The 10000-nt window shown below is 36.2% G+C and overlaps 4 protein-coding genes across 4 annotated transcripts in view; all 4 read right to left on the reverse strand.

Annotated features, from left to right (window-relative positions):
- Window positions 1-269, reverse strand: part of LOC138865776 (uncharacterized) — a 3206-nt gene extending 2937 nt beyond the window's left edge. The window contains exons 1-2 of the mRNA XM_070137091.1: window positions 237-269; window positions 1-127 (exon numbers count right to left, since the gene is read on the reverse strand). The exon at window positions 1-127 is cut by the window's left edge and continues 107 nt beyond it. Of these exons, the coding sequence (XP_069993192.1) occupies window positions 1-127; window positions 237-269 (160 nt within the window). The remainder of the gene's footprint in view (window positions 128-236) is intronic.
- A 1759-nt stretch (window positions 270-2028) lies between these two features.
- Window positions 2029-3314, reverse strand: LOC138859060 (uncharacterized). Its single transcript, XM_027381813.2, has 2 exons — window positions 3295-3314; window positions 2029-3100 (listed from the first exon to the last, which is right to left on the reverse strand). Exons 1-2 carry the CDS (start codon window positions 3304-3306, stop codon window positions 2093-2095), a joined length of 1020 nt encoding a protein of 339 aa, XP_027237614.2. The 5' UTR covers window positions 3307-3314; the 3' UTR covers window positions 2029-2092.
- A 2045-nt stretch (window positions 3315-5359) lies between these two features.
- On the reverse strand, window positions 5360-6731 carry LOC113828787 (uncharacterized). Its single transcript, XM_027381810.2, has 2 exons — window positions 6705-6731; window positions 5360-6510 (listed from the first exon to the last, which is right to left on the reverse strand). The coding sequence occupies exons 1-2, from the start codon at window positions 6714-6716 to the stop codon at window positions 5449-5451; spliced, it is 1074 nt and encodes a 357-aa protein (XP_027237611.2). The 5' UTR covers window positions 6717-6731; the 3' UTR covers window positions 5360-5448.
- Window positions 6732-8832: 2101 nt separating this feature from the next.
- The window catches only part of LOC138859098 (uncharacterized), a 1363-nt gene continuing 195 nt past the window's right edge, over window positions 8833-10000 (reverse strand). Inside the window, exon 2 of the mRNA XM_027381815.2 lies at window positions 8833-9977. Coding sequence (XP_027237616.2) covers window positions 8922-9977 — 1056 coding nt within the window. The 3' untranslated portion in view covers window positions 8833-8921. The remainder of the gene's footprint in view (window positions 9978-10000) is intronic.

The raw sequence follows: 10000 nt of genomic DNA on the forward strand, positions 1-10000 counted from the left end.
GTCGCACGAAGAAAATATTATGATCAACTCTTAGAGGAGGAACACTTGGTGGTGGACCAATAGGCTCTTTTTGTTCAGGAACATCGAAGACAAATACTTTCCTTTTCACACTGGTGTAACGCAAGACCTATCCACATCATGAATTTGTCCTTCCCCACATTGTTCCAAAATTCCAACACCGCCGGAGATGCCAGTTCCTACTCCTTGACCAGATCCAACAGAAAGACCTCCTAGACCTGCACCAGCTGAAACTCCTCTCCCAACTCCATGGCCAGATCCTATTACAGTACCACCTGCTAGACCTGTGTTTCTTAGTTTGTCTTTTTTGTGTGTATGTGCGTTCGTATCTGAATGTCTATTTATTATTCTATATATGTATATGAAAGAAAGAATAAGGCACTAGAAAGTGTCATTTTTGTGACACGTCTTCGGGCAGATCGCGACAGCAACTCTACCGATGCTTCTACGCTGTTGCCTAGGAATCGTACTCGAGTTGACGAATCTGATTTTTTTTTTTTTTTTTTTTTTAATGGTATCAATTAACCACTGTTTTACTCATGTAACATTAGGACATAACAATACATGCAAGTTGTTACTTATCAACATCTTAAAATTACAAATCAAACCACGGAAAAATATCGAAATCAGTTGAAAATGCGTGGGCCCGAAGCGCCTACCATCACACTCCTTCCTTTGTCTATCGACACCGGTTTCGAAGATCACACTTATTTTAATTATTTTGAAAATGATACTATTTATTAATTGATATTAACTACATTTAAAAGGATATATAAATTTACAGCCTGCGTATTCATCTATACATAAATAATAAGAAAAAATATTATGTAGAACCTAATATAAATTTTCGTAATATTTTATTAACCATTCGAACACATTCTGTAAATAAAACACGAGATACTTCGTCTTATATTCTTCGTCATGGAACGGTTTTGGAGGTCTGAATATGCCCATGATTAAAGCAGAAATGATACAAGAGAAACGGTAACTATTGTTGCCTTACATGACATAGCCCATAAAAGCGGACACATGCGAAAAATAAACCTGAACCTCGCTCTTCTTAGCCGTGGCCCTATTAATATGAAATATCAATATTAATGCTTAAACTCCATATTGTCTTCTAGTACTGTATGTTTTCAATGTAGTATTCCAATTGCTAGTGCATGACGATCTAGTAAAAATGTTTATGTTTTCCTATTTTGCCGAATTGTAAGATATATTTCTTAGAATCTTATAATCATAGACGTAGAATATTTTATTTCATACTCCATTACATATCCACATAACCAATGGGAAATGAAAAGAAAAGACATACATGCACATCATATATATATGTATATATATATATATATATATATATATATATATATATATATATATATATATATATATGTATATATATATATATATATATATATATATATATATGTGTGTGTGTGTGTGTGTGTGTGTGTGTGTGTGTGTGTGTGTGTGTGTGTGTGTGTGTGAGATATGTTATACGTATGAAATTATTTATATTCAGGCACACCAAAGTAATGCTTTATTTAAATATATTACCTATATACACGTGTATATATATATATATATATATATATATATATATATATATATATATATATATATATATATATATATATATATATATATACATATGTGAGATATGTTATACCTATGAAATTATTTATATTCAGGCACTCCAAAGTAATGCTTTCTTTAGTTTCTACATATTTATAGCTAATATTTATTTGTATATCTCTCTTTGTGACTACAATCATCTGGTCATATATAAATACATATATGTGTGTGTGTTTATATGAGCGTGTTTCTCTGTATGTGTGTTGTTCGTATACTTACGTGTACGTATGTATACAGTTTGGATTGTGTGGACGTGTTTATTATATATATGCATAATGAAATTTTACAGTTGCCTTTTCCTGGAGATAGGGGATATATGCATACTGAAAATTTTAGTTGCCTTTTCCTGGAGATAGGGGATATTAAACGAGTGTATCGAAATATATCATATATTAAGAAATAGAATACATCTTTAAATATAAGCGACAGTGCAGGCCATTTAGGGAGTGGTATATAATCCAGAAGGAGAGCTTCCAACACCTCCGCTTACTGCTCCAAATCCACTGCCTGCACCAGCTCCACCGAATCCTCCGCTAACAGTTCCAAAGCCACTGCCTGCACCAGCTGCACCCAATCCTCCGCTTACCGCACCAAATCCACTGCCTGCACCAACTCCACCTAATCCGCCACTAACAGATCCAAAGCCACTGCCTGCACCAGCTCCACCTAATCCTCCGCTAACTGTTCCAAATCCACTGCCTCCTACTACTCCACCAACACCTCCAACATTACCGCCTAATCCAGCACCGGTCGATCCAATTACTTGTCCACCGGCTTCAGCAGCTGAACCAAGAGCAGTATTGAGATCCACACCAATGGGTAGAGTTGGGTTCTCACCCTCTTCATAATTGACGAAGTAAATTTCAGGATCAGATGGAGGATGGGCTGGTACTTCGATGACACGCTGAGCCTGTTCGTCCTTCTTATTGAGTACATAGACAATGTTCTCCTGTCTTGGTGGGGGAATAACGATGGGTTCAGGTCCTTCTCCTTCTTCGGGAAGTCGCACGAAGAGAATGTTATGATCAACTCTTGGAGGAGGAACACTTGGTGGAGGACCAATGGGTCCTTTTTGTTCGGGAACATCGAAGACGAATACCTTCCTGTTCACGACTGGTGTAACACAGGACCCATCCACATGACGAATTTGTCCTTCCCCACATGGTTCCAAAATTCCAGCACCGCCGGAGATGCCAGTTCCTACTCCTTGGCCAGATCCTACAGAAAGACCTCCTAGACCTGCACCAGTTGAAACTCCACTTCCAACTCCATGACCAGATCCTATGACAATGCCACCTGCTACACCATGCCCAGCACCGGATCCGACTGAATGTCCACTTCCTGCTGCCTGACCAGGACCAGTGGGCAGAGTTGATCCAGTGGGTCTCTGCAGACTGTAACCCTGGGGAGCTGCAGTCACAGAAGCAACGAGTGCGCAAGCCAAAATCTAAAATAAAGAACAGAAAAAGTATTATGTGTGATTGATATGACAGAATATTGTATTTAATACAAATAATTTAATAGAATTTCAATAAGCGATACATTCACTAAAATATACTACTTCTGCGAGTATAATTTCCTCATTAATTTCTTTATAGCAATTGGCACTGTAACGATTTCAATTTAGTTTTCTGTACTCACAAGGAACCTCATGCTGGGAGATTGTGCGGCGAGATACTTCCCGCAGCCTTATATACCTGCTCGCCGACTGGGATGACCTTGGGTATTACAATTGCCTCGCACGGTTGACAGGTTGTCCAACTGACACAGTATCCTTCAAAAACGGTATTATATAGTTCAAGTGCATGAACCTAACATTACTGTACTTCAGTGCGGACGAAATGATAACCGAATTCAAATAATAAAGCCTAAAATAATTATTAACGAGCAAGTGAATTTCGAAATAAAATAGAAATCAATAGTGATATTGATAACGATACTTATAATGCCAACATTAACAACAATCCTAGCCAATTTATTATTGTTACAATAAAAAAAAATATATAATTACAATGGTATCAAAATAAACAACGAGATAAGGTAATCAGTGTTGTTACTATATTACTATTAACCATTTAATCATTGATATTATTTTCATTGTTGTTTTGTAATTATTAGCATTAGCATTAGCATTATCGCTTACACTAATACTGCTTTCATCACAAGTATTAACACCATTACTATAGTACTGTCTTTATTATTAATATTATCATTTATATCTTTATCATTATCACTATTATTTATATCACAATAAATCATTACTGCATTTACGACAATTACGTTACTATGGTTCATATATATATATATATATATTTTTTACAGTATTATCAACACAGTTGATATTATTACTAGACTTATTATCCACATTTTCTTTTATTTTTTTTACAATTATTGTTTATATTTTGGTATTGGTGTTAAATTAATGTACTATTGATGCAACTATAATAACAAAAGTTATTCTTAAAATTCCTTCTATTATCACCATAGTTATAATATCATGAAGCCTAATATAATATATGCATACATAGTGATATCAACAATATTCAACCAGTCTTACTAGTTTGTCCTGCATATTATTAAAAAACAAACATTCTTTTCCCCCGCTCTCATATCCAATTAGTACCCCTTTTCCTTTCACATATTTTTCTAATACTATTAGCATGATTATAGCTATTAATTTACTCTTATGAATCGATATCACCAACGTTAGATAGAACAATTAGTACGTGATACCTTGACCACACATACACACATGTATATGTGTGTGTGTGTGTGTGTATACATATATGTATCTCTCTCTCTCTCTCTCTCTCTCTCTCTCTCTCTCTCTCTCTCTCTCTCTCTATATATATATATATATATATATATATATATATATATATATATATATATATGTATATATACATATTTATTTATTCATTTATTTATTTATGTACACATATATATTTTAATATACAAATTTTTATCTCTTTTTTTTATCATTAATAACATACGAATAACATTTAATCTCACACAAGTGCCGATATTAAATGGTTATGCTATTTCTAACAAGTAGAGTACCGTGGACATCTTTTTTCCCCAAATTTGATCCCATGGCAATGTCATTGGAAGCTTTCATTGGCAATAATTATTATCAATATTAATATCATCATTATCAGCAGGCTTATAGATATATTCTATCATCAGTGCTTTTTTTGTGTGTATATATAAATATATATATATATATATATATATATATATATATATATATATATATATATATATATATATATATATATAATGTGTGTGTGTGTGTGTGTGTGTGTGTGTGTGTGTGTGCGTGTGTGTGTGTTATTATGAAAAGCTTCATATTCAGGTATTCAAAAGTAATGTTTAATTTAGTTTATACACATTGATAGCTAATACCTATGTGTATATCTCTGTATTTGACAACAACCATTTGGTCATATACATATAATATTTATATACATACATATATGTGTATGCGTGTGTTTGTGTGCTTGTGTCAGTGTTTGTGTGTATTTGTGTCCGTTCGGATGTTTAAATTGTGTGCTCGTTCGTATGTTTACGTGTGTGTTAGTTCGTATGTTTTCGTGTGTGTATGCATATATCAAGGTTTGTGTGCACGTGTCTTCATTATATGCATGCATATTGTATATCTTACTATGTTGCTTTTTTCGAGAAGTAGGGGTATTAAACGACTGTGTCGAAATTTATCATATATTAAGAAATAGAGTATACTTTTATTTTGTCTTCTTTGTTCATAATTTAAATACAATCGGCGATGCAGTTCATTTAGGGAGTGGTATATAATCCAGAAGGAGAGCTTCCTACACTTCCGCTTACTGCTCCAAATCCACTGCCTGCACCAGCTCCACCGAATCCTCCGCTAACAGTTCCAAATCCACTGCCTGCACCAGCTCCACCGAATCCTCCGCTAACAGTTCCAAAGCCACTGCCTGCACCAGTTCCACCCAATCCTCCGCTTACCGCACCAAATCCACTGCCTGCTCCAGCTCCACCTAATCCTCCGCTAACAGTTCCAAAGCCACTGCCTGCACCAGCTCCACCCAATCCTCCGCTAACTGTTCCAAATCCACTGCCTCCTACTACTCCACCAACTCCTCCAAATCCACTGCCTTCACTGCTATCACCTCCAGCGACACCAATTACTTGTCCACCGGCTTCAGCAGCGGAACCAAGAGCAGTGTTGAGATCCACACCAATGGGTAGAGTTGGGTTCTCACCCTCTTCATAATTGACGAAGTAAATTTCAGGATCAGATGGAGGATGGGCTGGTACTTCGATGACACGCTGAGCCTGTTCGTCCTTCTTGTTGAGTACATAGACGATGTTCTCCTGTCTTGGTGGGGGAATAACGATGGGTTCAGGTCCTTCTCCTTCTTCGGGAAGTCGCACGAAGAGAATGTTATGATCAACTCTTGGAGGAGGAACACTTGGTGGAGGACCAATGGGTCCTTTTTGTTCGGGAACATCGAAGACGAATACCTTCCTGTTCACGACTGGTGTAACACAGGACCCATCCACATGACGAATTTGTCCTTCTCCACATGGTTCCAAAATTCCAGCACCGCCGGAGATGCCAGTTCCTACTCCTTGGCCAGATCCTACAGAAAGACCTCCTAGACCTGCACCAGTTGAAACTCCACTTCCAACTCCATGACCAGATCCTATGATAATGCCACCTGCTACACCATGCCCAGCACCGGATCCGACTGAAAGTCCACTTCCTGCTGTCTGACCAGGACCAGTGGGCAGAGTTGATCCAGTGGGTCTCTGCAGACTGTAACCCTGGGGAGCTGCAGTCGCAGAAGCAACGAGTGCGCAAGCCAAAATCTAAAATAAAGAACAGAAAAAGTATTATGTGTGATTGATATGACAGAATATTGTATTTAATACAAATAATTTAATAGAATTTCAATAAGCGATACATTCACTAAAATATACTACTTCTGCGAGTATAATTTCCTCATTAATTTCTTTATAGCAATTGGCACTGTAACGATTTCAATTTAGTTTTCTGTACTCACAAGGAACCTCATGCTGGGAGATTGTGCGGCGAGATACTTCCCGCAGCCTTATATACCTGCTCGCCGACTGGGATGACCTTGGGTATTACAATTGCCTCGCACGGTTGACAGGTTGTCCAACTGACACAGTATCCTTCAAAAACGGTATTATATAGTTCAAGTGCATGAACCTAACATTACTGTACTTCAGTGCGGACGAAATGATAACCGAATTCAAATAATAAAGCCTAAAATAATTATTAACGAGCAAGTGAATTTCGAAATAAAATAGAAATCAATAGTGATATTGATAACGATACTTATAATGCCAACATTAACAACAATCCTAGCCAATTTATTATTGTTACAATAAAAAAAAATATATAATTACAATGGTATCAAAATAAACAACGAGATAAGGTAATCAGTGTTGTTACTATATTACTATTAACCATTTAATCATTGATATTATTTTCATTGTTGTTTTGTAATTATTAGCATTAGCATTATCATTATCGCTTACACTAATACTGCTTTCATCACAAGTATTAACACCATTACTATAGTACTGTCTTTATTATTAATATTATCATTTATATCTTTATCATTATCACTATTATTTATATCACAATAAATCATTACTGCATTTACGACAATTACGTTACTATGGTTCATATATATATATTTTTTTTTTACAGTATTATCAACACAGTTGATATTATTACTAGACTTATTATCCACATTTTCTTTTATTTTTTTTACAATTATTGTTTATATTTTGGTATTGGTGTTAAATTAATGTACTATTGATGCAACTATAATAACAAAAGTTATTCTTAAAATTCCTTCTATTATCACCATAGTTATAATATCATGAAGCCTAATATAATATATGCATACATAGTGATATCAACAATATTCAACCAGTCTTACTAGTTTGCCTTGCATATTATTAAAAAACAAACATTCTTTTCCCCCGCTCTCATATCCAATTAGTACCCCTTTTCCTTTCACATATTTTTCTAATACTATTAGCATGATTATAGCTATTAATTTACTCTTATGAATCGATATCGCCAACGTTAGATAGAACAATTAGTACGTGATACCTTGACCACACATACACACATGTATATGTGTGTGTTTGTGAGTATACATCTCTCTCTCTCTCTCTCTCTCTCTCTCTCTCTCTCTCTCTCTCTCTCTCTATATATATATATATATATATATATATATATATATATATATATATATATATATATATATATATATATATATATGTATATGTATATTTATTTATTTATTTATTTATTGATGTACATATATATATATATATATATATATATATATATATATATATATATATATATATATATATATATATATATATATATACACGTTTTTTTCTCTCTTTTTTTTATCATCAATAACATACGAATCACATTTAATCTCATACCAGTGCCGATATTAAATGGTTATGCTATTTCTAACAAGTAGAGTACCGTGGACTAAGTCACTGTGCATCTTTTTGCCTCAAATTTGATCCCATGGCAATGTCATTGGAAGCTTTCATTGGCAATAATTATTATCAGTATTAATATCATCCTCATTATCATCAGTATTTTATTGTGTATATATATATGTATATATATATATATATATATATATATATATATATATATATATATGTGTGTGTGTGTGTGTGTGTGTGTGTGTGTGTGTGTGTGTGTGTGTGTGTGTGTGTGTGTATGTGTGTATGTGTGTGTGTGTGTTATTATGAAAAGCTTCATATTCAGGTATTCAAAAGTAATGCTTAATTTAGTTCATACACATTGATAGCTAATACCTATCTGTATATCTCTGTATTTGACAACAATCATTTGGTCATATACATATAATATTTATATACATACATATATATGTGTATGTGTGTGTTTGTGTGCTTGTGTCAGTGTTTGTGTGTGTTTGTGTCCGTTCGGATGTTTAATTTGTGTGCTCGTTCGTATGTTTACGTGTGTGTTAGTTCGTATGTTTTCGTGTGTGTATGCATATATCAAGGTTTGTGTGCACGTGTCTTCATTATATGCATGCATATTGTATATCTTACTATGTTGCTTTTTTCGAGAAGTAGGGGTATTAAACGACTGTGTCGAAATTGATCATATATTAAGAAATAGAGTATACTTTTATTTTGTCTTCTTTGTTCATAATTTAAATACAATCGGCGATGCAGTTCATTTAGGGAGTGGTATATAATCCAGAAGGAGAGCTTCCTACACCTCCGCTTACTGCTCCAAATCCACTGCCTGCACCAGATCCACCCAATCCTCCGCTAACAGTTCCAAAGCCACTGCCTGCACCAGCTCCACCTAATCCTCCGCTAACAGTTCCAAAGCCACTGCCTGCACCAGCTCCACCTAATCCTCCGCTAACAGTTCCAAAGCCACTGCCTGCACCAGCTCCTCCTAATCCTCCGCTAACAGTTCCAAAACCACTGCCTGCACCAGCTCCACCTAATCCTCCGCTAACTGTCCCAAATCCACTGCCTCCGCCTACTCCACCAACTCCTCCAACATTACCGCCTAATCCAGCGCCGGTAGATCCAATTACCTGTCCACCGGCTTCAGCCGCTGAACCAAGAGCAGTATTGAGATCCACACCAATGGGTAGAGTTGGGTTCTCACCCTCTTCATAATTGACGAAGTAGATTTCGGGATCAGATGGAGGATGGGCTGGTACTTCGATGACACGCTGAGCCTGTTCGTCCTTCTTGTTGAGTACATAGACGATGTTCTCCTGTCTTGGTGGGGGAATAACGATGGGTTCAGGTCCTTCTCCTTCTTCGGGAAGTCGCACGAAGAGAATGTTATGATCAACTCTTGGAGGAGGAACACTTGGTGGTGGACCGATAGGTTCTTTTTGTTCAGGAACATCGAAAACAAATACTTTTCTGTTCACGACTGGTGTAACACAGGACCCATCCACATGACGAATTTGTCCTTCCCCACATGGTTCCAAAATTCCAGCACCGCCGGAGATGCCAGTTCCTACTCCTTGGCCAGATCCTACAGAAAGACCTCCTAGACCTGCACCAGCTGAAACTCCACTTCCAACTCCATGACCAGATCCTATGACAATGCCACCTGCTACACCATGCCCAGCACCGGATCCGACTGAATGTCCACTTCCTGCTGTCTGACCAGGACCAGTGGGCAGAGTTGATCCAGTGGGTCTCTGCAGACTGTAACCCTGGGGAGCTGCAGTCGTGGAAGCGACGAGTGCGCAAGCCAAAACCTATAATATAATAAACCACAGAA

The sequence above is a fragment of the Penaeus vannamei genome, chromosome 22 (assembly GCF_042767895.1).
Source record: "Penaeus vannamei isolate JL-2024 chromosome 22, ASM4276789v1, whole genome shotgun sequence".
NCBI lineage: Eukaryota > Metazoa > Arthropoda > Malacostraca > Decapoda > Penaeidae > Penaeus > Penaeus vannamei.